The sequence below is a fragment of the Gobio gobio genome (assembly GCF_949357685.1).
Source record: "Gobio gobio genome assembly, chromosome: 1".
NCBI classification, from domain to species: domain Eukaryota; kingdom Metazoa; phylum Chordata; class Actinopteri; order Cypriniformes; family Gobionidae; genus Gobio; species Gobio gobio.
Window position 1 is genome coordinate 71,269,961 of NC_137097.1, and position 27,886 is coordinate 71,297,846.

At 41.2% G+C, this 27,886-nt stretch overlaps 1 protein-coding gene across 1 annotated transcript; it reads left to right on the top strand.

Annotated features, from left to right (window-relative positions):
- LOC307122913 (junctional adhesion molecule-like) lies at positions 1–26,946 on the top strand (the record flags this gene model as incomplete). The annotated part of the gene is made up of 7 exons (XM_079811251.1): positions 1–179; positions 19,212–19,556; positions 19,653–20,006; positions 20,696–20,797; positions 24,724–24,825; positions 25,303–25,395; positions 26,936–26,946. Exons 1-7 carry the CDS (start codon positions 23–25, stop codon positions 26,944–26,946), a joined length of 1,164 nt encoding a protein of 387 aa, XP_079667377.1. The 5' UTR covers positions 1–22.
- Positions 26,947–27,886: the final 940 nt, after the last annotated feature.

The window sequence follows — 27,886 nt, forward strand, 5'->3', positions numbered from 1 at the left end:
GAGCAACTGCCCCTCAAAATTCATGTGCACGTCCCTGAGCAGCGTTAGCAGTGATATATCTCTGCAACAGTTTATAGTGAGCAGGCGGTTGAGTGTACACATTTGGTTTGATTTCGCACATTTGAAGATGCATCTACTGATCTGTGTTTTGATGTCAGTATTACTGGTGATCGCTGACGGTAAGTGTGATCTAATGGCTATTCAGGGGCGTCGAGAGCAGCTGTCATATCTTCAGCTCATAGAGAAGGAGAGTTAAAGGAAAGCAGGAAAGGCGTTATTCACCTCATCCACACAAACTGTAACGATCACCAGCTGGTGATCGTTACACAAACTTTTCACACTGATTCTATGGAGTGAAAACAGTATCTAAACCGTCCACAAATGCATGCGAGAGATCCACATGTACACTCACCAATCCACAAATGCACGCAAGAGATCCACACATACACAAAGCAATCCACAAATGCACGCGAGAGATCCACACATACACAAAGCAATCCACAAATGCACGCGAGAGATCCACACATACACAAAGCAATCCACAAATGCACGCGAGAGATCTACGCGCGCGCACCAATCCACAAATGCACGCAAGAGATCCACACACACAAAGCAATCCACAAATGCTTTATCTGTACCTGTAATTTAATGCACAGTAAATCACAAGTATTTTACATTGTTGTTGTTCTGCCTTAGAATGCCTCTGCCCTGAATATGCTCTTTTGTACCTGTGGAATCTTTTGAGACTGTTGTTGCGTGGCCTTGATTCACAAATGCACAGAAGCCTATCTGTATCTGTCCCCATTACGAGTAGCATCTGCCTGCACAACCGGAGGCTGCATTTTCAGGAACGCAGTCCTAGGACCGCATTTCTAGGACCCTAGGTTTTTATTGACCTAGCGAATTAGAGGACCAGCAAAGATGGATGACGAGTGTGAGTATCACATGTGAATCAGTTTTTATTTTAACATTAAAACAATCGTAATGCATTTCATTGGAAAGTTAACGTAGAAAGGATCGTGATTTGCTAAATAGTCTTGAATGCATAGCTATCATACGTATTTAAGATAGTGCTGTAAATGAATTGTTAGCACATTCGTTTAACTAAACTTGCATGAAAGCTTGTGTTGACTTAGTGACAGCACAATTGTGTCTTAAGACAACTGTATTACGTTCGTTGTGAAAGCTTGTTAGTTACTCGTTGTTTTTTTCTTCCTTTTAAGAGTAAGTTAAAATAAAAGTAATGTTTTAGCTGTCACGTGCTCACAGTCAGCCTGTTTAACGTTAGCACACAATACATGACATGTTAAGAGTACGTCTCTTCATTTTGGCATGGTTTTATAATGTTGATTGAGACATATGACGTTTTTAAAGTCAGGTATAACAGGCCATCATAATAATTGACTGTTAAAATACCACGTGTTAGATTGTGTCATGTATTGTGTACTGTACTCTATATGAAGTGTTTTCAAGGACACAGCTCAGGGCAGGCAGAAGTATAACAAAAGATTAATTAATTGGTCAAGTCCTAGACTTAGCCCTAATTTATGTCTATTTATTTATATAAAATGAACTTGTTGAAAAGAGGGGAGAGCAGTTGGTAGGTAGTGCTGCTGCATTCATCACAATGTGTGCTTTAAATATTTAAAGGACAGGAAAAGTCATATTATTGTAGAAATAACATGTTATTTCTATTCAGATTTCTTGCCTCTTTCTCTATAAAAAAAAAATTCTCGGTTCAGATGCGCTTTATTGACATGAATGTTTCAAGAACCTGTTCACCCAAATCTTTGAACAGTATGCAATAACAGTAATATGAACATTATTTGGTATGAAGATTGATATAATTTTGTATTGTGTGTGTGCTCTGTGGTGACTAAGATTTGAAAAATTGAAATTTGAAATTAACAATTAACCTTTTTTCAATGTTCCTTATTTCATTAACTTCTCTATCTTTCTCTCTCTTAGGAGTCAGCGAAGACGTTGTCCATGAAGTTCTTCCTATGTGGTTCACGTCATGAACAAATTTGTTTTTGTGTGTGTTCAAATTCAACTGTTGAAATATATTATTTTATAAAATATACACAATCTTAAATCTACCCCAGAGTCATCCTTGTGTATTCCCTCTGTACTTAAAAATGTGATTGACTGAAAAGGCTATACCATTCCTTGTTTATTTTACTTGATGAGTTATTCAATTATGCAACTTGGACCAAATAATTACTCAACATTCCTAGAAACCAGATTTAATTGCAATAAAGAAAGCAGTATTTGGGTGTAATAAACCTTTAAAAACCTAAAAAAAAAAAAGGGTTAAAATACTGCCTTGGTGGCACTTGTTTCAGATCTCCAAAACTAGGGTCCTGGAAATGCGTTCCTGGGATTGCGGTTCTCCGATTCGGTAGGTGGCGCTGTCACAAAAAATAGGGTCCTAGAAATGCGGTCCTAGAAATGCGGTCCTGAAAGTGCAGCCTCCGGTATTGCAGCCGGATAATGTTGCCCATTACCTGCAAAGATGCGATACGGTGTCCTTCCTCCAGAGGGCGCTTACCGGCCTTCGCGCTGAATCAACTAAAAAGCTTCGGCAAAATACTTCAAAGTTTATTAAGAATTAAATTGTAAAAGTGGAAAAAAGGAACATTATTTAAACCAACTAAATAATGAGACTGAATGATATTCTCAATTCAAGGCAGAATGTATTAGAAACAACACGAAAAGCACTATATATTTAATGGTTCAATTGCCAAACAACATGTTTTTTTCATCTGTAAACAGGTCAGTAAACAGATTTGGGTGAAAAAGGCATAGTCCACCCAAAAATGGAAATTCTGGCATAATTTATTCACCCTTAAGTTGTTTCAAACCTGTATGAGTTTCTTTATTCTGCTAAACACAAATTAAGATATTTTGAAGAATGTCGGAAGATTCAAGATTCAAGATTCAAGATTCAAGAGTTTTATTTGTCACATACACAGTTATATACACAATATACAACTGGCAGTGAAATGTAAACAGGTCCGCTCCATGGACAGTGCAAATAACAGTTACAAGAAATTAAATAGAAATAGAATAAAGTTAGAATAAAAAGTATTAACATAAGTAGAATTATAAATAAATCAAGTAAAAGATAAAAATAGGAAATAAGATACAAATAAAAATATAAAAAATATGTGGATATGATAAGTGAGATAAACTGTAGACTTAAAAATAAGTGGTTAACATAAAATATATAATATGTATATATAAAGAAGTATAATGTGCAAGGTTTATTACAGGTTGTTACGCAGTAACAATAGGGACGTAAAGTGCAGTGCAATTGCAGTATGTGGATGTTAATGTTAAAAGACTGTATGTTTATGTGTGTGCGGGGGTGAAGTGAGTCACGTGACTGAGTTCAGGAGTCTGATGGCCTGGGGGAAGAAACTCCTCCTGAGTCTTTCAGTCTTTGCCATCAGGCTACGGAAGCGCTTACCAGATGGCAGCAGGGTGAAGTGAGAGTTTGCAGGGTGATTAATGTCTCTGATGATTTTAGTAGCTCTACCTCTGCAGCGTTTGGTGTAGATGTCCTGCAGAGACGGGAGAGCTGAGCCTGAGATGCGCTCGGATAAGCGCACCACTCTTTGCAGGGCTTTGCAGTCGTGACTGGTGCTGTTCCCGTACCACGCTGTGATGCACTGAGTCAGGACACTTTCTATCGCCCCTCGATAGAAAGTTTTCAGGATGGCTGGTGAAACCCTGAATTTCCTCAGCTGGCGCAGGTGGTACAGTCTTTGCCTGGCTTTTTTCACCTGTGTCTGGATGTGTGTAGTCCAGGTCAGATCCTCGGAGATGTTCACACCCAGGTATTTGAAGCTGCTCACTCTCTCTACCGGTGTCCCGCTGATCATGAGAGGGGAGTATGACCGATGCTGTCTCTTCCTGAAGTCCACAATCAGTTCTTTGGTCTTGTTAACATTCAGAGAGAGACAGTTGTCCTGGCACCATGATGTCAGTTGCTCCACTTCGTCCAAGTATGCCGTCTCATTGTTGTTGGAGATGAGACCCAGGACAACAGTATCATCAGCAAACTTGATGATCGAGGTGGAGCTGTGTGTGGACAAACAGTCATGGGTGTAGAGAGAGTAGAGCAGGGGACTCAGCACACAGCCCTGTGGAGCTCCAACACTCAGGGTGATGGAGGTGGAGGTGAACTGGCCTACTCTCACCGCCTGGGGTCTGCCAGTGAGGAAATCTTCAATCCAGAGGCAGAGAGAAGAATTCAGGCCTAGATCCAGGAGTTTGTGTGTTAGCTTAATGGGAACTATGGTGTTAAAGGCTGAGCTATAGTCAATAAATAGCAGCCTGACATAGTTCCCACTTTTGCTGTCGATGTGAGTGAGGCAGGAGTGAAGGACGTGAGAAATGGCATCTTCAGTCGATCTATTGGGACGATAGGCAAACTGAAGAGGGTCCAAAGTGTCAGGAATGGAGGAGCAAATGTTGTTTTTAATGAGTCTCTCAAAGACCTTCATGACTAAAGATGTGAGAGCCACTGGACGATAGTCATTTAGGCAAGAGGGTTTACTGATCTTAGGTACAGGGATGATGGAGGATCGTTTGAAGGAGGTGGGGACAACAGATGTAGCAAGGGACTCGTTGAATATGGATGTAAAGAGCCCTGCGAGCTGATCAGCACAGGACCGCAGAACACGACCTGAAATACCATCCGGCCCAGCAGCTTTCCTGACATCCACACGTTTGAGTGCCCTCCGAACCTCGTCCTCCGTGACAGAGATCACGTGACCGTTGCTGCTCTGAGGGACTCTCTCTGACGCGTCACTCGCCGGAGTCGCGCTGCCGCGATTACCATCAAAGCGAGCGTAGAAAGAGTTTAACTCGTTCACCAGTAACGGATCAGCTCTCACCTCTGCAGAGGATTTAGTTCCAAAAGCACAGATGGTTCTCAGTCCCTGCCACATCCGCCGGGAGTCGTTGAGTTGGAAATGAGATTCCACTCGGTCTTTATAGCGGAGTTTTGCGGCTTTAACGGCGCGCCGGAGAGCGTAACATGAAGCTTTGTACTCCCTCATATCCCCCGTTAGGAGACCGGCATTGTAAGCGGTGGTGCGCGAGTTTACTGCAGTGCGAATTGAACTGTCCACCCACGGTTTCTGATTAGGGAAGGACGTTATAGTTAATGTTTGTGTGGCTTGCTCTGTCAGTGTGTTAATAAAGCAGAGCGCCACTTCTGTGAACTCGCTGACGTCTTCAGAACTCGCGCGGAACATGTCCCAGTCGACGTCATCAAGAGCTGCCTGTAGCGTGATCTCTGAATGGGATGACCAGCGTTTGACTTCCCTCCTCACCGGGGGCTCTTGAACGAGCCTTTGTTTATATTCCGGTGTGAGGAAAATGGCGGCATGGTCCGATTTGCCAAAAGCTGGCTGTGAACGAGCTTTGTAGGCGTTCTTAAACGGAGAGTAGCAATGATCCAGTGTGTTTGCTCCTCGTGTGGGACAGGAGACATGCTGGTGAAAGTTTGGCAATACTTTCTTTAGTTTTGCTTTGTTAAAATCACCCGCGACGATGAAAGCAGCGTCGGGGTGTTTGTTTATGAAGCCGCTGGTCACATCATGGAGGGCAGATAAAGCCAGCCCCGTGTCTGCTTGTGGTGGAATATAAACGGCAGTGGTGATGACCGAGGAAAACTCCCTCGGTAGGTAGAAAGGCCGGCACATGAGAGTTAAATGTTCCAAGTGAGGCGAGCAGGATCGCGAAAGAATGGAGATGTTCCTAGGATCGCACCATTTCTTGTTTATCATGAAACACACTCCACCGCCTTTAGATTTCCCGGCCTCGGCTGTTCTGTCCATCCGAAAAACAGAGAAGTTCTCGGACGGCGTCACGGCTGTATCCGGGACCGCTGGCGTGAGCCATGTTTCGGACAGACAATAGATGTTGCAGTCTCTCATGTCCCGTTGAAAACTTATCCTGGCTCTAAGATCGTCCATCTTATTCTCCAAGGATTGGACATTTGCGAGCAAAATGCTCGGGAGAGGAAACCAGACAGTTGACAGTAGCCATTGACTTTTTTTTTCTACTATGGAATTTAATGGGTTCTGTTAACCGTTTGGTTTCTGACACTTCAAAACGTCTTACTTTGTGTTCAGCAGAAGAAAGAAACTCATGAAGTATTTTGCCGAAGCTTTTTAGTAAATGGACAGATAAAAAAAGATGAACAACAACCGGTTCATCTGATTCACCACAAAAGGAGCAACTGAGGCAAATCACATGTTTAAACTTTTGCCTGTAATGGTTTGCTTGATAATTGTTTACTTGAGGGTAATACTTGTGGATTCTTTTGAAAGAAATCTTTTACTTTGTTGGTTAAATTATGTGGAAGCATTCATCTATGGAGTGAAAACAGTATCTAAACCTTCCACAAATGCACGTGAGAGATCCACATGTGCACGCACCAATCCACAAATGCACGCGCGAGATCCACACACACAAAGCAATCCACAAATGCACGCGCGAGATCCACACACACAAAGCAATCCACAAATGCACGCGCGAGATCCACACACACAAAGCAATCCACAAATGCACGCGAGAGATCCACACACACAAAACAATCCACAAATGCTTTATCTGTAGGCCCCTACCTGTAATTTAATGCACAGTAAATTCTTCTTCTTATTATTCTTTATTTAATGACCACACAGCCAGGCTGGTGGAATTTGTTTTCAGTACAGCTCTATGTACAGGTTCCAACATTACATTAAACAGTAACAAATAGGGTGGTCATGCCTACTCCACAGTACTCAGTGTTCAGAGTTCAGTATGCTTATTGCTCTGGGGATGAAACTGTTTTTAAAGCGAGTTGTTCTGGCGGCGATTGTCCTGTAACGCCTTCTAGAGGGCAGTAACTGGAAGGCGTAGTGTGCTGGGTGGTTGATGTCTGAAATTATCTTGTGGGCTCTGCGTAGTGTCCGTTTGTGGTAGAGTGATTCAAGTGATGGTAGAGGTGAACCAATAACTTTGGATGCTCTGTTGATGATGCGCTGTAATTTTTTCTGGGAAAGTGTGTCTAGACTGCCAAACCAAACTGTGATGGATGTGGTGAGGATGCTCTCAACGATGGCCGTGTAGAAGCGGAGCAGGAGATGAAACCTTACTCTAAACCTCTTAAGCTGTCGGAGATGGAAAAGTCTTTGCTGGGCTTTTTTGTAGATATGATCTGAATTGATTTTCCATTTGAGGTTATTGCTGATATGGATTCCAAGGAATATGAATGTGTCAGTGATGGAGATAGGTTCACCGTCAATGAGCACAGGAGTTTTGGGGGATGGCCGATGTCTTAGGTCGATGATGAGTTCTTTTGTTTTTGATGTGTTGAGTAAGAGATCGTGGTCTATGCACCAGGTCACTGTTTGATTGATCTGTGCGCGGTATTCGGTTTCTTGGTTGTTGGTTGTTGGTAATGAATCCTACGATAGTTGTATCGTCCGCATATTTGTATAGGCTGACAGAATTGTGGTGTGATGTAAGGTGGTTTGTGTAGAGAGAAAATAGCCAGGGTGAGAGAACACAGCCTTGTGGTGCGCCTGTGCTGAGGAACAGAGGGGAGGATGTATTATTTTTAATCTTTACCTTCTGTTGCCTATTACAGAGAAAACTGTGAATCCAGTGACAGATGCATGGGTCGATATTCATGTCCAGTAATATATTAAACAGTTTGGCAGGGTTTATTGTATTGAATGCAGAACTGAAATCCATAAACAGGATGCGGGCATATGTTTTTGTGGACTCAAGGTGGTTCAGTATGTGATGTATTGCCAAGTTGACGGTATCCTCAGCTGACCTGTTGGCTCTGTATGCAAATTGGAAGGGGTCCATTAGGGGGGTGGTGACGCTTTTTAGGTGTTTGAGTATGATGAGCTCAAATGATTTCATGACTGCTGATGTCAAGGCAATAGGTCTGTAATCATTGAGGCAAGAGATGGTCTTGGTCTTGGGAACCGGGATGATAATGGATTCTTTAAAGCACTTGGGTACTGAGTTTTCACAGAGGGAGTTATTGAAAATGCTGGTGAAGACTCCAGCCAGTTCTGCAGCACATAGGTAAAGAACGTTGGGGCTGATGTTGTCTGGGCCGGGGGCTTTATTCCTCTTAAGTCCCCTAAAGGTGCTCCTCACCTCCTCCTCATAAATGATATAAGGGGGGTGGTGGAGGGGGTCGGTGGTTGATGGTGGTGTAGCCGGTGCCTGCTCAAACCTCCCATAAAAGGAATTAAGTGTTTCAGAAAGCTGATTATCGTCATCAGGTATGGGAGCTGTTTTTTTTTTGTAATTAGTCATATTTTGGAGTTTTTTCCAGATGAGATGTGTATCATTAGTGGCGATTTGTTCTTCTAGTTTAGTTGCATAGTTGGATTTGGCTCTTCTTATTGCAGATCTCAGTTTGTATTTGGCAGCCATATATTGTTCTTTGTTTCCTGATAGATGAGCTGCATTTTTCTCCTTTCTTAGCTGTTTAATGTCCTTGTTGAACCACGGTTTGTTGTTTCTGTAGTGTTTGATTTTCTTGAGTGGTATGCACAGGTCCACGCAGTAGTTGACGTATGACGTTGTTACTTCGGTGACGTCATGGAGATCACCTGCAGCATGGAAAACTTCCCAGTCTGTGCACGCGAAGCAGCCACGAAGTTTCTCAATGGCCTCAGGGGACCAGCACCGGACAAATTTCGTTGGTGACTTGGAGGATTTAACTTTTTGTCTGTATTGTGGAATTAGCAGCAGCATTGCGTGATCGGACCTGCCCAGCGGAGCCCTCGGGAAAGCACGGTAAGCGTCTTTGATGGTAATGTAGCAGTGGTCCAGCGTGTTGGTCCCTCTGCTAGGGCAAGTTACCTGCTGATGGTAGTCGGGGAGCTCAGATGACAGATTAGTCTGGTTAAAGTCCCTGAGGACAATGACTGCCGCGTCCGAGTGTACATTTTCCACTGAGGAGACGTAGTTGGCTAACTCGGCTATGGTGCTAATAGCGTTAGCCTCAGGTGGAATATACACACAGATCATGATTACTGACGTGAACTCCCGTGGGAGAAATGATGGTCTGCATTTGACAGTGAGGTATTCTAGGTGAGGTGAGCATACATGGGTGAGTTCTGTAGAATTTGTACACCAGCGTTCATTGATCATAATGCAAATACCACCACCTTTAGACTTGCGCGATAATTTGGGTGATCTATCGGCACGGAATAATGTGAAACCTGGAAGTGTTACCGCTTGGTCCGGTACAGATTGATCCAGCCAGGTCTCTGTCAGGCAGATGGCAGAGCAGTCACTGTAGTCTTTGTTGTTTTGTAACATAAGTTGGAGTTCGTCCATTTTATGCCGTAAGGATCTGACGTTTGACAGCAAAAGGGCTGGGAGTGGTGGCCGATAAGGGCGTCTCCTGAACCTGGCAAAGGTTCCTGAGCGGTGTCTTTTTTTGATCGGCAGCGATGATGTTGAATGGCTTGATATGTTTAATTCCCGTAATTTCTGCAGCAAGGACGTAGATAAACCCAGATCACTGTGAGAAGTGTATCTGAGGTTTAAGAGCTCTGATCGAGTATACTGTATTAAGCACGACACTTCACAAACAAATAACGCAGATATTAAAAAGACAGACAGGAACACTGCATGTACTGTGGCAAGCCTCACGGCCGCCATCCACAAATCACAAGTATTTTGCATTGTTGTTGTTCTGCCTTAGAATGCCCCTGCCCTGAATATGCTCTTTTGTACCTGTGGAATCTTTTGAGACTGTTGTTGCGTGGCCTTGATTCACAAATGCACAGAAGCCTATCTGTATCTGTCCCCATTACCTGCAAAGATGCGATACGGTGTCCTTCCTCCAGAGGGCGCTTACCGGCCTTCGCGCTGAATCTTCCCATTACGTTTGCTGACTTTACTTGGCGAGACGACTTAAGTCTAAACATTTTTCACTAAATATCATATACATGCAATTATAGAGTAAAAACAAACCATTTTTTTAGTCTTCTACGTGAAATCAGCAAATATATAGCCATTCGGATAACAGGAAAGCATTAAAGTCTTTAACATTATTTCTGTAACTGTTAGTCATTAGGCCTACTAGGCTCTTTACTTTTGTTTATATTATTGTAGTTCTGAATGTTCTCTGTGGTAATGTAATATCCCCTCCCCCCACACACATTAAATAGAAATGTATATAGTTTCAGCAATTACCTATATGTTTTGCTTTCCTTATATTTTTTTTAAAAGGATGAATGCTTCCACATAATTTAACCAACAAAGTAAAAGATTTCTTTCAAAAGAATCCACAAGTATTACCCTCAAGTAAACAATTATCAAGCAAACCATTACAGGCAAAAGTTTAAACATGTGATTTGCCTCAGTTGCTCCTTTTGTGGTGAATCAGATGAACCGGTTGTTGTTCATCTTTTTTTATCTGTCCATTTACTAAAAAGCTTCGGCAAAATACTTCATGAGTTTCTTTCTTCTGCTGAACACAAAGTAAGACGTTTTGAAGTGTCAGAAACCAAACGGTTAACAGAACCCATTAAATTCCATAGTAGAAAAAAAAAGTCAATGGCTACTGTCAACTGTCTGGTTTCCGACATTCTTCAAAATATCTTAATTTGTGTTTAGCAGAATAAAGAAACTCATACAGGTTTGAAACAACTTAAGGGTGAATAAATTATGCCAGAATTTCCATTTTTGGGTGGACTATGCCTTTTTCACCCAAATCTGTTTACTGACCTGTTTACAGATGAAAAAAACATGTTGTTTGGCAATTGAACCATTAAATATATAGTGCTTTTCGTGTTGTTTCTAATACATTCTGCCTTGAATTGAGAATATCATTCAGTCTCATTATTTAGTTGGTTTAAATAATATACCTTTTTTCCACTTTTACAATTTAATTCTTAATAAACTTTGAAGTATTTTGCCGAAGCTTTTTAGTTGATTCAGCGCGAAGGCCGGTAAGCGCCCTCTGGAGGAAGGACACCGTATCGCATCTTTGCAGGTAATGGGGACAGATACAGATAGGCTTCTGTGCATTTGTGAATCAAGGCCACGCAACAACAGTCTCAAAAGATTCCACAGGTACAAAAGAGCATATTCAGGGCAGAGGCATTGTAAGGCAGAACAACAACAATGTAAAATACTTGTGATTTACAGTGCATTAAATTACAGGTACAGATAAAGCATTTGTGGATTGCTTTGTGTGTGTGGATCTCTTGCGTGCATTTGTGGATTGGTGCGCGCGTAGATCTCTCGCGTGCATTTGTGGATTGCTTTGTGTATGTGTGGATCTCTCGCGTGCATTTGTGGATTGCTTTGTGTATGTGTGGATCTCTCGCGTGCATTTGTGGATTGGTGCGCGCGTAGATCTCTCGCGTGCATTTGTGGATTGGTGCGCGCGTAGATCTCTTGCGTGCATTTGTGGATTGCTTTGTGTGTGTAGATCTCTTGCGTGCATTTGTGGATTGCTTTGTGTGTGTAGATCTCTTGCGTGCTTTTGTGGATTGCTTTGTGTGTGTAGATCTCTTGCGTGCATTTGTGGATTGGTGCGCGCGTAGATCTCTCGCGTGCATTTGTGGATTGGTGCGCGCGTAGATCTCTTGCGTGCATTTGTGGATTGCTTTGTGTGTGTAGATCTCTTGCGTGCATTTGTGGATTGCTTTGTGTGTGTAGATCTCTTGCGTGCATTTGTGGATTGCTTTGTGTGTGTAGATCTCTTGCGTGCATTTGTGGATTGGTGCGCGCGTAGATCTCTCGCGTGCATTTGTGGATTGCTTTGTGTATGTGTGGATCTCTTGCGTGCATTTGTGGATTGGTGAGTGTACATGTGGATCTCTCGCATGCATTTGTGGACGGTTTAGATACTGTTTTCACTCCATATAAATCACTCTTTGTTTATTGCTTGTAATATGTTTATTTGTTCCTCTTTATTACCAGTTTGTCTTTATTTCTGTCATTTCTGTTTTGTTTGAAAATAAAGTGATTGCTTTAGTTGGGCTCTTGACTCTTCAACATTAGTGTTTATCTGGCTGCTGTAGCTGTTGGTTTATAAGACACATTTGATATGGCAAGAAAAGTATATTGTTAATGACAGCAGACTTGTCATACAGTGCCTGAATCCCTGATCTAATGTAGAGTCTAATGTTCTGAATAGTTAATATTATAATAATAATTAAACGTTAAATAAAAATGTTTAGAGCTAGAGGTTTTACAGAATGCGTTCTTTGTGGTAATCAAATAATATGCAGAATTTTTAAAAATATTGTGCACAAAAACGATTCATAAGCATTACTGAGACACACACAGACATCAAGAATCAGCGTATGAATCTCTATGATGGTGACAATCAACAAATATTCAGATAAACAGATCAACACTGAACATAAAACAAGCTATTAAAAAATCACAACAAAAAGAGTGAAAGCAAATAGTAAGAATAAAAGAAAATGTGTCAATTCAACTGCATAATTTATTGATGCCGCAATGCTTGCTAGGAGCCAAGGATTCGTTTTGTTTGGTGGTACTCAGTAGGGCAGGGCAGTATATCGCGTTTGTATGATATATCGATATATTTTTTTAGAAGCGCTATGGAATGAGGCAATACCATTTATATCGATAAACAGTAGTTTGATTACACAAGCTTTATCTGAAAAATAACGGCGTACGCAGAGTGAGCTGATGCAGGGAAAGTGCATGATACAATTTGTCCTCAACATGACACATGCTTTATATTAAGGGCTTCAAAATAACTGGTTAGATATAGTTAACACATATAGTTTAAAGCAGCTTGCCCTGTCAGACGCTCTGAGAGATGATGCTACTTGTGCTGACAGACAGATAAATACTTGCAGTGTTTTATGGATTTGAAATGAGGTGCTTTCCTCAGTGCATAACTTACATTTCAGGTATATTCTCCATCTGTAAATATTAGAAAGTCATGCAAATATGTACATTTTGCTGTCCGGAGAGAATGAGCCTTCTACATGTAAATATCTGCTAAAATCCAGGCTTCTGAGAATGAGCGCCGCCGCGTACATGTTTTTTTGAAAGCGACCATTATAATGGGGAAATCAAATGTAGGCTAATATGCTTTTGTTTTTATTTTCGCCCATCCACCCTGCGGAGAAAGCTCATTTCGGCCACCTGTATCCGGGATCTTGTACTTTCGGTCATGACCATAGGTGACAGTAGGAACGTAGATCGACGTACAGCTCAGCTCCTTCTTCACCACAACAGACCGGTACATCGACCGCATTACGGCAGAGGCTGCACCGATCCGTCTGTCAATCTCCTGTTCTATCCTTCCCTCACTCGTGAACAAGACCCCAAGATATTTGAATTCCTCCACTTGAGGCAGGAAATCTCCACCAATCTGAAGTGGGCAAGCCACCCTTTTCCGACTGAGAACCATGGCCTCGGACTTGGAGGGGCTGATTCTCATCCCAGCCGCTTCACACTCGGCTGCAAACCGTCCCAGTGCACGCTGAAGGTCCTGGTCTGAGGAAGCTACCACGACAACATCATCCGCAAAAAGCAGCGACGAAATCGCGTGGTCCTCAAATCGGACACTCTCCAGCCCTTGGCTGCGCCAATAAATTCTGCCCATAAAAATTATTAACAGAACCGGTGACAAAGGGCTGCCGCCGGGAACAAGTCTGACTTACTGCCGGCAATGCGGACCAAGCTCCTGCTCCGGTCGTACAGGGACCAAACATCCCTAAGCAGGGGGCCACCGACCCCATACTCCCAGAGCACCGAATGTCTTCTCCAAATCGACAAAACACATGTGGATTGGTTGGGCAAACTCCCATGAACCCTCCAGCACCCTGGAAAGGGTATAGAGCTGGTCCAGTGTTCCAGGACCGGGACGAAAACCACACTGTTCCTCCTTAATCCGAGGTTCCACTATCGGCCGAATTCTCCTCTCCAGTACCCTGGCCTATACTTTCCCGGCAAAGACTTTCCCGGGGAGGCTGGGAAGTGTGATTCCCCTATTGTTGGAACACACTCTCCGGTCCCCCTTCTTGAAAAGAGGGACCACCACCCCGGTCTGCCAGTCCAGACGTACTGTCCCCAACCGCCACGCAATGCTGTAGAGGCGTGTCAGCCAAGACAGCCCCACAAAATCTAGAGACTTGAGGTACTCAGGGCGGATCTCATCCACCCCCGGTGCCTTGCCACCGAGGAGCTTTTTAACTACCTCGATGACTTCAGCTTGGGTGATGGACGAGTCCACCTCCGAGCCCTCAGCCACTGCTTCCTCAATGGAAGACGTGTCAGTGGGATTTAGGGTTGGGAATCGTGAGAAATTTTCAGGTTCCGGTTCCGGTTTCGGTTCCGCCTAACGATTCCGGTTCCGATTCCGGTTCCATTAAAATGATTACACAAATAGTGGTAAAGGAAAAAGGCACAATACGCAACTCAAACAATCCATTTTGTGTTTATTACTTGCTCTAAAATTAATTTACAGGTTGGCAATGTCAAAAAAGTCCTGTACTGTACATATATTACAGTATTAATTAAGCCATTCTTGCAACACATTGTTTTTCAAATGAACATGCACCTCTGAAATTGTCTTATTACATTTTATCTCTCTGTCTCTGAATAAAACCAAGTTATAAATTATATTTATTAGTTACATTTATTAATTAGTTGTATATTAATTTAATAGTAATTCAGTTATTCAGTGAACTTGTAAATAATAAATTGCAATTCAGCATTACAAAGGTAATTGTGCCTAAACGCTTACCTAAACCATGGTGACTCAACGGTTGACATATATATATATATATATATATATATATATATATATATATATATATATATATATAGGCCTTACACTATAAATCTGGTATAAGCCCTGAGGCACTTTGTGCTGTAGCAAATGTTTTGTCAAATTGCTAGTGCAGCCTCCTTTGCATGTTATTAACTTTTCACATTTTGCTTCATTATCATTCATTCTTTGGAAATGAATCCATCCTTGTGACTTTCTCTTCGCCATGCTGGTGGTCAACGAGAAAATATCTGACGCAAAACCGTAAATGTGTAGCGCGAGGGCTTTCAGTGCTGAACTGCGTTGCACTCCTGGAAGCGGCAGGCAACGTAATTAATATTCATGATGAGGTGAGCCAGGGTTGCCAGGTTTTCACAACAAAACCCGCACAATTGCACAATCGCTTCAACCCGCGGACATGAAACACAGCCCGCGGCAACAGTGGAAAACGGGAAAGCGGGAAAACCACGGACTTGGCAACACTGGCTGTCACTCGCTATGAAAGGATACGCTTCCAGCGCTTCGCACACACATTGCACCAGAACCGTTTTCGGAACCGAAACTTAGGAATTTCGCGCGGTTCTGGTATTTTTCAAAAATCAGTTTCGGTTCTGAATAAGAACCGGTTCTCGGTTCCCAACCCTAGTGGGATTGAGGAGATCCGCAAAGTATTCCTTCCATCGTCCGAGGATATCCCCTGTTGAGGTCAACAGCTGCCCATCTCCACTGTAAACAGTGCTGGTAGGGCACTGCTTCCCCCTCCTGAGGCGTCGAACAGTTTGCCAGAATCTCTTCGAGGCCAACCGATAGTCTTTCTCCATGGCCTCACCGAACTCCTCCCAGACCCAATTTTTTGCCTCCACAACTACCCGGGCTGCAGTCCGCTTGGCCTGCCAGTACCTGTCAGCTGCCTCAGGATTTATCAGCCATATCGCCCAGCCCTAATACCCAGCATGCACTGCAACATGAAGCAAGTCACCATTGTTGAGATTCAGACGCTGATTCTTGATGTGTTTGTGTATCTCAGCAATTCTGATTAAATGTTTTTTTGCACAAATGTTTTTTTTTTTAAATCCTGCATATTATTACATTGCAACGAAGAACTCATTCTGTAAAACTTCTTGGCTGCAATTATGAACATTAAGTAATTGTAATATTAACTACACATTCAGAACATTAGATTCTACATGAGATCAGTGATTCAGGCACTAAATGACGATTCTGCCATTAACAAATAGCCAACATCATCTGATCACAATTTTTCTTGGCTTTTCTTGTCATAACAAATGTGTCTTATAAACACACAGTTACAGCAGCCAGAGAAACACAAATGTTTAAAAGTCAAGAGCCCAACTAAAGCAAACACTGACCTCCATCATGGTGAACAATTGTTTTCAATAAAACAGAAATAGAGACAGAAATAAAGACAAACTGGCAATAAAGAGGAACAAATAAACATATTACAAGCAATAAACAAAGAGTGATTTCAGTATTTAAGAGTATTTGAATGTTTTCCATTCAGGAGCTGTGAGTGATTTTTCTCTTTCTCCTCTGTTGTTTTACTGATGAATTCATGGACAGCAGGAAATCTAATAATCTACATTCCCACTGATGCACAGATCTCTATTGGAATATAAAATGTGGGTTGTCTTCTCTGTTTAATCCCTTGAGACACAACTGACTGTGTTTACATTAATTTCACGTCATAAAAGCATTTAATACACAGCAAGTAACTACACAGAGTCGGACTCGTGCACAGCCGCATGTGCGAGCGCTTATCTCTAAGCACACATTAATTTAATGTTGAAAGCAGCTTCTGTCAGTGAGTTTCATATTTTTAATATATAAGTCCACTGCATACCAAATGACATAAATGTCTTCGTAAAGATTTGTAAGGAAAATACCGGCGGGCGAGTCCGCACACTGTCTGTGAGTGTACCATCAAGCAAAGCATAGATGGGCGCGTCTGTGTGTGTGTGTGTGTGTGTGTGTGTGTGTGTGTGTGTGTGTGTGTGTGTGTGTGTGTGTGCGAGAAGATTTGTGTTTCTAAAGCACACGCAGCGCCATTGCGCATATGTGGTTAAAAGCTCCGAATCGATTCTCAAATTCTCAGAATTGATCCAGAATTGTTGGAGAGAGAATCAAGATGCATCGCAATGCATCATGCATCAATTTTTTCTCGCACTCCTAACCTGCAGCACTCTATTTTGTTTTCGTTAACCCTTCCTTGAATCCTTATGTAACAGTCCCAGGTCAAAGGCAGAATAAGTATTTCCAAATCAACATGCGCAAACATGAAAGTGTGCTACGCACAAACAATACCAGAAACTGAACAAAGGAGAAGGAGGAACTTAAACATATGATTAACTCAAATGAGAACAGCTGTGATGATTAGTTAGTGTCCATGGTGACTGATGAGAGGCGGGAAAATAGAAGAAAGAAACACATGTGATGAATGAAAACAAATCAGTCCTCCCAGTAGATGGAATCGAGCGACGGAGCGTTGAAGGCAGAGCCAGAGTACCCGAGGGCTGAGGTGGAACCGGTGAGACAGAGGCGACGCCGAGGGGAAGGAGGAACCTGCTGCAGCCGTAGGGGTGGAGGGCGGGAGTGCAGTGGATGGCCCGCAAGTCCGGAAGTGGTGTGACGACTGACCAAAGGGGAGCCAGCAGGACGAGGGAACCCGGTTGAGCCACAAGTCCAAGGGTCTCCGGTGGAGCCTAAGGTGGGAGGAGCCAAGACGGAGCCGGCAGGTCGACGGGCCGAGATGTAGCGAAGAGGTTAAAGGCGGGAGGTGAAGCCACAGGATCCTCTCCCACAGGCGCTGCAGGTGGATGCACAACATCACAGAGACTCCCCAGAGACCCTGCAGGGCTGTAGACATCCAGCAGCAGCAGAGCTGGAGGACTAGCTGAGCTTTTGAGGTGCAACACAACTTGACAGAAAACCGGTAACAATGGTACAGTCATGGGCGCTTTCCAACAGCGATGATGAAGATACTGGGTGGGGTAGGGTGGAAGACAGTACTTCCTCATTTAAGTCGATCAGTGAGTCCTCATTTACCTTGGTCACTTCTCACTCGTCTGCTGATGTTGTGCGCTCACACCCCTAGTCAGACTCGTGATGGAGCTCCACTTCTGTGGTGAGGGTCAGCTCTGTCCTCTTCCTCTCTGGCTTTGGCTGAAGCTCTTCAGGCACTGGATGAAAGCTTCCTTCCAGTTCAGACCAGTGGTGTCTGGGAGGTCAACGGAGTGATAGTATTGCACAAAATGAAAACAATAATATAAATATTATTATTATAAGTGTGAATCCAAAAATCAAAAGCACATTTAAAAAAAAAAATAACAAGCATGGTTTCATCTCTTAAATGTCTTAGTGTGTGTTTTGGTCATAATTTTGACTTTTTTTAATCTAATTTCATTTTATTATCTTATAATTAAGAACTTGATGTCATAATTTTGACTTTAAATCCCAAATTTTGAATTTTTATCTAGAGTTTCAACTGTTCATCTCACAATGACTTAGCATGTCATATTTTTTTACTTTTTATCTAATAATGAAGACTTTTAAAATCATATTTTCAACATTTTATCTCTTAATTATGACTTATTGATAATTGAAATGAGCTGATTAGTAATATAGTTGAATATTTAGTGTCCCCAACTGGGCAAGCCAAATGCCAAAGGCAACAGAGGCGACGGTGGCAAGGAACCAAAACTCCATCAGGTGACAGAATGGAGAAAAAAATCATTGGGAGAAATCAGGCTTAGTCGGGGTGCCAGTTCTGGCCAACAACCAAATAGTGTATGATTATGATTCTGGCAACATTACAGGTCAGAAGTCATATTAGATCGGAGTATTCGAAGGATCAAAGTCATCATGCCGGAGACGGGTTTATTGAGGATGTCGTGTTGATGAGGCAATAATTAGATCGGAGTATTCAAAGGACCTGAGTCATCACACCGGAGACGGGTTTATTGAACAGAGGAGAAGGAGGAACTTAAATACGCCATATGATAACCTCAAATGACGAACAGCTGTGATGATTAGTTAGTGTCCAGGGTGACTGATGAGTGGCGGGAAAATAGAACAAAGAAACACATGTGATGAATGAAAACAAACTGAATGCCCCCGAAAATGAAACTAAACAGAACAGACTTATGACACCTTAACTTCACTATTCTGATTTGTGAAATTTATACATTTTGGTCAGTTATTCCTTTTGTACAAAATTACCACTTTTCACATTTTCCTATTTATTGTGAAGTTTATTTTAAACAGTAGCCTATTGCATATTTACTATGTAAATAAATGTAACTTGACTTTTTATTGTGGAACAGCCAATTAATTTGATTTTTTTATTTTTATTTTATTTAATGAATATTGTTTATTCATATTTTAGGCTTTGTTGTGCACGGTCCCTCTGCTCCTCTGGTTGCTCCTCTGGGATCTTCAGTAGTTTTGCCCTGTTATGTTGATAAACCTTTACCAATGGAGGATCTGGAGGTGGAATGGAGAAGAACAGACTCAGAGACTCTGGTTCATCTGTATCAAGATGGTGAGAGTCGACCAGAGGTCCAGCAGCAGGATTATCATGAGAGAGCTCATTTCTTTACTGATCAGATTCAACATGGAAACTTCTCCCTCCGTCTGGACAATCTGAGAGCTGAAGATGAGGGAGAATACACATGTAAAGTTTACAGTGACCAGGATTCTGGAGAGACTGAGGTTCAACTAAAAGATGTCGGTGAGTAAAAACCTGATTAGTTCTGGTGCAAAGTTAATTTTGTATTTCATTAAAATATTTGTGCTTGTACATGTATTTGTTTGTATTTTCTCTTAGAGCGTCTGCTAGTATCAGGATCGAGTCGATCCATATCTGCGTCTGTGGGTGAGGACGTCACTCTGAACTGCTCTGTAGACTCTCACATCACACCTGAACACATTGAACAGGTTTCATGGAAGAAAACCGATGAAGATGATGATCTGGTTCTGCTCTACCAAAACAACAAGACTTTACCAGAGGCAGCACATGAGCGATACAGAGACAGAGTTGAGTTCTTCACTAATGAAATGCCCAAAGGAAACTTCTCTCTCAGACTGAAGAGTGTCAGAACTGAGGACAAAGGAGTTTACATGTGTCAAGTGTTTGCTGGAAGACTTTCAGCCAATGCAACTGTAGAACTGGAGAGACTGGGTGAGTCATGGATAAAAACAAACCCAGAACATATCTGTCATAAAAAACCCAAGACTCACAGCCGAAGGCCCTGTGCCAAATGGCACACTTCATATGCACTTTCACATGTCCGTTAAGTCCTCGAGACTGTAGGGTGTCCCGTTCATCATTTTAGGTTTCAGAAGGGTGCTCGTGAGAGCCCCCTTTGTGGTCGTTATGCGCCCTCGATGCGCACTACAGCCGAGCCTGCAAGTTTGCGCACTATGCAGATGACTTTACCTGACAGTCAATGTGGCATAACATCATGAAAGTGTGGATGGACTCAGAGGAAGGCCGTGAGGTTTTAGGGTGCCATTTGGCATCCAGCATTTAGCTGTTGAGCGTACATCGGTTGTACACTTGTTATTGCGGTGCATTGTGGGATTAAATGAGTTCCCTCGATAACGTCCACTATGGTTTCGGACACCACTACAAATGGCTGTCCCCTCAAATAGTGCCCTATTTAAGGGGATAGAGGGCGATTTCGGACATAGCCAGGAATTAAACACAGGAAGAGAACATAGGGACAATGGGCACAGAAAGGAACTTCAAAATAAAATAATAGTCCATATGACAACAGTGGTGAACACAGAACTAGGGCACATGTCACAGTAACTCTCACATTAAATGACTGTAAAATGACTTCTTTGAATGTATTTTTTTATTTGTAGGTTTGTCTTTTTCACACATAATGGTGTTGATACTCTGTTTTGCCGCATCTGGATCTGCACTTCTGCTCTACATTATAATCTACTGCAAATCACAAAATACAGGTATGTTCAAAAGACAAATTCACTGTAAAATCCACATATACAGGACATTTATTCAGAAAATCACCAACAACATTCACATAAAGCTTGTCAAAAGTACAACAAAGAGTCAAGATGAGGTACAATATCGAAGTGATGTCTTAAAATACTGAATTTTAAAGGGGTACTTCAGAGCTGGGAAGATGAATGTGTATTTAAACTCGGTCATTTATGTAGTAGAAATGTGGAATTATTTTTTGAATTTAGTGCCTTCTAGACCGAGAAAAGCCAGAAAAGGCATTTTTGTCTCATGTGGATGAAAGACAACAACTCCCAGAATTCACTTGCTCCCACCGTGGCACCGCCCCACCGTCATTTTGATATTCATAGTAATGAAGTCATTTCGTTCAGTTAGAGAATAAGCACTACAAATAAAAACTGAACCTGTCTTTTCAATAAAGTGTGAGGGAGCCGAACGAAAGTCACGAACGAAAGTAAAAAGTTGAAACACTCACTTTTCTCTGCACCGCCCCGTTTTGAATGCCCGAAGCCGAGCCGAGCGCATTTGCATTCTGTGAGTGAGATCTCTTCCCTACGGGCGGGTTGAGAACATGTGGAACTAGCTCCTACTACAGGCTGTAGTATATAGTCTCTGGCCAAAAAATCCTCAGATGACGCAAAATTACGATATTTGCATCATCAGAGGATTTTTTCCAGAAATAAATGCATAATTCTCTCGTCTCAGGGGGATAGGAGGGGGGACAGTTCCATAATTCAAATATACAACAGGGTTTCTACTGATACAAAGCCTAATGCTAATCACTGAAGTAACCCTTTAACAACAGGAACATGTTATCGAGTGAATCCATTACACAGAAAATCATTTAGGCTTAACTACTTAAAAATTATCTAATATATTTTAAAACAATAAGGAATGTTACATGGTGTTCTCATTTATCTTACCTTTAACTAATGAATAAGTAATGTGCTATTTTTTACCCTGGTTTTGAGCCTCTCTCCTGGAACGCTCTGTTTGTATGGGCGTGCCGCACTGAAGACTTGGAAGTAAACGCCCACTGCTATGATTGGATACCAGTTTTGCATATTATAATAAGCTTCTTCGGCTCCCCAGACAATACATGTGGGGAATTGTTTTGAAAACATCCTATGTGGAAAGTCAACCGGAATGATTCGCCCACAGGACTGGGCTAATGATTTTGTGAGCCCTGGCCCATACATGTTCGACCCAGATTCTGATCCTAAATCGCAGGACAATGAACCAACAACACCTCAAATACAAAAAAAAAAAAAAACGATACTCCAGTGTGTGACAGCATGGTCAGTTATGTTTAGTTAGACACGTACACATAATCAGTAGATATCAAACGATCGGTAACAATGCTCACTATTGGTCAGCTCCTGCTCCAGAATCAAACGCATGCTTAGTGGTGCTCACGTTAACAGTGTCAGAGACTGACACAGAAGAGAAGAAATTGTTGAATAAAGTCGTTATTTATTTATTTTTTTTTGCACACAAAAGGTATTCTCATTGAACCACTGTATTCACATCGAATATTTTAACAATTTCTTTATTACCGTTCTGGGCCATGAACGTGGCCGTTATGTTGTTATAAATAAAATATATCTTATGTCTTACGGGTTTGGAGTAATTAATGACAGAATTTTCGTAATAACGAAATGTTATTGATGATGATATTTTCTCCTGAACATGTCGTATAGTGATGTGTACAAAACATGCCTTTATGTGCATATTTATTTAGAAAATAGTTAATTACCATCCCCTGTCGTGTTGGGAGAGAAGGGTGACATTTTTGGATTTGCATTGTTAGCTCAAAGTTTTTTTTTTTTTTTAACCACTTCGTTATTTTTCCTTGGAATTTCGTTTGTTGGAAATATGAACTAAATTTAGAAATGCATTTGAAATTTAAAACTTTACGTTTAATAAACAAAATACCTTTTTTAAATAAAGACAGCGTTTGTGTAACGAGGCGTCAGCCGAGTGAGGATCCATCTGCATCTTTATTTAACTTGACAGAACAATACAGGGTCGAGACTCAGCAGTAGTAGTAAGGGGACTAAACAGAATCGTAAACAGGGACAGGCTAGGGTCAGGGCAGGCAGCTAAATATCACAGTCCAGATAAACAGGCACAGGTCGGGGCAGGCGGCAGAGAATCAACAATGATAAGCAGTCCAAGGTCAGTTACTGAATAGCAATAGGTAATGAAACGCTCAGAAATGATCACCGTGGCAAATCAAGACTTCGCAAGGGTGCTGTGTGTGTGTCATGCTTAAATAGCACGTGTGTGTGTGTGATGAGCTGCAGGTGCGTGCGCAATCAGTCCCAGGTATGAGTGTCTATGGGAGTTGTAGTCCGAATAGCAATGGTCAATATTCTGGTGAGAGCTCCCTCTGGTGATCCGGAGGAAGCGGAGAGGGAGCCTCACCTGTAACAGTTTGGAGTGAATGCAAAATAATCTGTTCCCTTATTGTGAGTGTACACACAAATAAAAGTAGACAGTTTATAGTTTATAATTATGTCTTGAATTTATCTGTATGGCTAAAAATGACGGAGGCTATTGGGAGTTGTTTCCGCTGTCATAAAGGAAAAAATGCGCTGGCGCCTTCGTCGGAAAGAGGGTTAAAGAAAACGTAGCCTATTTAGTTACATAGTTAGCTGTTTAAATATTAGCCTATTATATATATTATACGATGCACAATATCTCTGGAGACATGGTCATGGTCATGATTTTGACAATTGAGTTTTGTAGAAAGTCTTTCTTTAAAGTGAATTTCATTTTGTATAAATTGTATTTTAATTTTGATCTATATTTCATCAAGTAATTGCTTGTATATTTAATAAATACGAAGCAACCCAAGATCGTCGGGGATGGATTGACGTGCGGCCTGTTGAAATTATAGCGTCTTTCTGTTTTTAATACATTCCTTGAATATAGTCTATGTCTTAATCACAGTAGGCCTATAGTTATGATATTTGTGGCTGCACCGGGGTCCGTCATTACTAGGTTAAAGTTACGCCACTGAGGCGAATCATGAGCGGTCCATAAATATCTATAAATATCTCTTTCATGTAGCCTACTTGGGGGGTGGGGTTAGGGGGGCCCGTACAATTTCTTTTGCATATGGGCCCGGGACTGACTTGCTACGCCACTGGTGTAGGCTCAGGCTCAGCTCAATGTCCGCTTTTAGATCGTTTCCGACAGACACTGATACACCTCTGAGCTTTTCAAGTTGCTCATCGCCTTACCATCACAGGCTACTGAATCTAGAAAATAGCTAAAAATGCTACCATACGTGATACAAGGCCACTTCTTCACGTCATCCTCCCAACCAACTACCGCGGAGGGTAAAGGTACTGTTGTTTCACCCTTTTGAAAGTTCATTGAGGTTGTGTTCCCACATCGTTAGCAAATTTTGATAGCTTGAATGACTGTCAACTGTTGAATGTCAATAAGTTATGTTTCCATCCACCTATTTTTATGCACACTTTGGGACATCGCATCAAAAAATGCTGAATGGAAACGCCAAGATGCGGATGAATTATATAAATGCGCATAAAAATACCTATGCACTCGTTTGAGTTGGATACATTTTCTATCTGATACGAAAACGTGTGCATAAACTACGATAGAAATGCATAAAGTCCCGCTTGTTTACTCCGAGCTGGAAGACACTCCCACTTTTGACGCAAGGCTTCATGGGGAAAGGAAACTTGTGGATATGGCATTTCCTATTGTATGCCTTCATATGGCATTTCCTATTGTATGCCTTCATAGGGCATTTCCTATTGTATGCCTTTATATGGCATTTCCTTCAAAGCAAGCAAATGACATTTCATTAAAACAGGTAAATAGGATTTCTTACAATACAAAATAAGTTATTAATAAATATTTTACTCCTCACTAACAGACTCTACTGCAGCCAAACGTGTCAGGACTCTTGGCTTTCTTCAGGTGTTTCTCCCAAATATAATGATGTTTGTGGCTTTTGTCCTCTGGGGTGTTACTGAAGGTGAGTGAATCAAATCTAATGATAACGCTGCCAGAAATATACCTTTCTCTGGATATGTGAAATGCAATACTTGTGAAAAACAATGCCCCTTTCCCAAATGCTGTTATGTTGCATCTGTTTGCTGAAGTGCTTTTGCATTAGACATTGCATTAGTATTCAGATCTATAAAAGGTGATTTACACACCCTCGTGTCATTTCAAACCTCTTTGAATTCTTTTTGGGAAAGTTGGGAAACAAACATTGAAAAAAGAAAGAAAGATGTTGCTGCCTTAAATTTGTATGTATAATCAACTTGGCTATAGAAGTCATAAGTCATTTACAATATTATCACAAATCAGGATTTTGCTTTGTTATAATACAGTGTGTAAATAAAAAAAAATGTTTTTAACGGTTTTAATTTAAGGATGCTAAATACTAAAATGTTAAATTGAAGGAGTCTCAAGCCAATCAATTCACAATAATCTGGTTTTGTTGCAGGATCTCTGTATGAGACGATCTCTTGCTGTGCTCTTTATATTCTGAGGCCTCTGATGGTGATTTATGTTGCACCGTATTTAGAGAAGATGTCAGGTTTGGATTTTTCATTGACATTTTTAATTTCATCCAGGAGTCTTCACATAATGGCTGAAATTAATGAGATTTTTAGACATGTTCTTAACACGAATGTGGAAATGAATTAAAGGGGTGGTAAAACATTCTTTCGAAGGCTTGATTGTGTTTGTGGGGTGCACTGTAACGTGTTCATGCTTCGTTTTTAAAAAATTGCATTATTTTTCATATATTTTACCTTTATTCTACACTGCTCTGCCCTTCCTTGTAAAATGGTCTGATGGTTTCCGGGTTCTATGAAGCCGGTCCCTCAAATATACACAATGGGCTCAGATTGGTTAGCTGGCCCAGTGTGTTGTGATTCGCTAACTGCCTAGTGCACGTTTATCAGAAACGTCACGCCCCTTACCTTTACCAGTAGACTGTGCTTTGGGTAGTATTAGAAACGATGGCCTCAATAAAATCTTACCAATTTGAGCCCGAATCGGACCCAGACAATTTTAGTGAAGATGATCGAGCAGAACCTGTTCAAGAATGGCTGTTAAACGACGTTTCAGAATGGGTTTGTTTTTTGTTGTTGTTGCATAGCCTACTACAGTCCTCAAAGGGATTTTTTTGAGTAAAGACTGCGGATCTATAGTGATCGCTACTGAATGGCACCGTTATTTTTGTATTTTTAGAACGATTATAGCCAAATATCTGTCGCAAGAACTATTAAAGGGTTAGTTCACCCAAAAATGAAAATTCTGTCATTAATTACTTACCCTCATGTCGTTCGACACCCGTCAGACCTCCGTTCATCTTCAGAACACAAATGAAGATATTTTAGTTGTAATCTGATGGCTCTGAAAGGCCTCCATTGGCTCAATGGCACGGTTCACTCTCAAGACCCTTAAAAGGCACTAAAGACGTCGTTATAAAGTCCATCTCACTACAGTGGTTCTAAAATAACTTTATGAATCGGCGAGAATAGTTTTTGTGCGCAAAAAAACCCTAAATAACGACTTATATAGTGATGACGATTTCAAAACAAGGCATCGTGAAGCTTCGAAGCGTTATGAATCAGTGAGTCGAATCATGATTCGGATCGCGTGTCAAACCGCCAAACTGCTGAAATTTGGCGATTCAAACCGCTGAATCGACTCACTGATTCATAACGCTCTATTTTGTTAACCTTTAATATTAATGTGCAAGTAAGGGCTCCCTATATAGTTTACAGCAATATCTTCAATACACTTTTAGATATAATTTAATCAATTCAAGGACAGACACGTTTTTTCTTCTTCAGCAAACCACTGTTCAAACTAAAAGGCAATTTTGTAAAACTGCTGTACCGAACCGTGATTTTAAAACTGAGGTATGTACCAAACCGTTAGTTTTGTGTACCGTTACACCCCTACTGTCAGTCTTTTATTTTTTGTGTCATGTGTCACAACACTTCCTTGAGTTCCAGGCGTTTCCGTGTTGTAAATAAAATCATTTTTTAAATATTAAATGTGTCATTCTCTTTAAGTCACGCTCAGAAATGTGTAATTTACATACACATTCCCCCAATTTGCAGGTCTGACTTAAGGAGGCGCATCATGATTAATTCATTATTAACTAACCATACACTAACATCAACTCATGGCTTGTTAATGCATCGTGTCATGACTTTACTTGAGGGGGCACATCATGATTAATTCACTGTTAACTACTTATCAAATTCAGCTCATGATTTATCATAAACTTACTATCAAATACACATGTAACTAACTAGTATAACTAGTATTCAGCCCAGTTAAGAGAATGGAGGTACAGTATCATCACGGCCTGTGTCTGGCTGGAGAGAGAACTGTACGGATCCCAGCAGACGATCCCTCACTTCCTGACTTTACTGCATGTTTCCTGTTTGGTTATTTTTTGGGAACTGATTTCTCAGGAACTGTTATAAGTCACAGTAGGTTTAGCTTGATGGGAAAGAGAATATCACAAAACACCTTTTGAGATAAAATATAGCAGATTTAGTATTTTCTGTTTGATAAGGGTGATCAGTGAAAGTAATGAGAAACTATTCCTGTGGCTTTCAGTAATATTTATGATGAAGCTTCTGATAAAAATGGTTTAAATTATGACAATACATTTTAAAATGTATTTCAAAGTCAAACTATTTGTTATTCATTCTTAGAAAGCCTGTTTGATTTAGTTTACCCATACATGTTAATTAATGCATTAATTATCAAACATGTACTAACATGTATTAATGCTGCTGTAATTCATGCATGAATCATTATGACTCCTGTCTTAGTTCATTATAGCTCCTCATTTGTTCATGATTAGTTCATATCTTCACTAATCAGGAGTTCATGTTGAATTAACTATTAATTCATGTATTAATACATGATTATTCATATACTGTTATTGTAAAGTGTTACCATATATATTCATTATATGTAAACCATTTCTGTTCACAGAACTCAGTCTTTTCTCTGAATTGGTCATTTTTATGCTGGTCTATTTTTCAGGTTGGTAA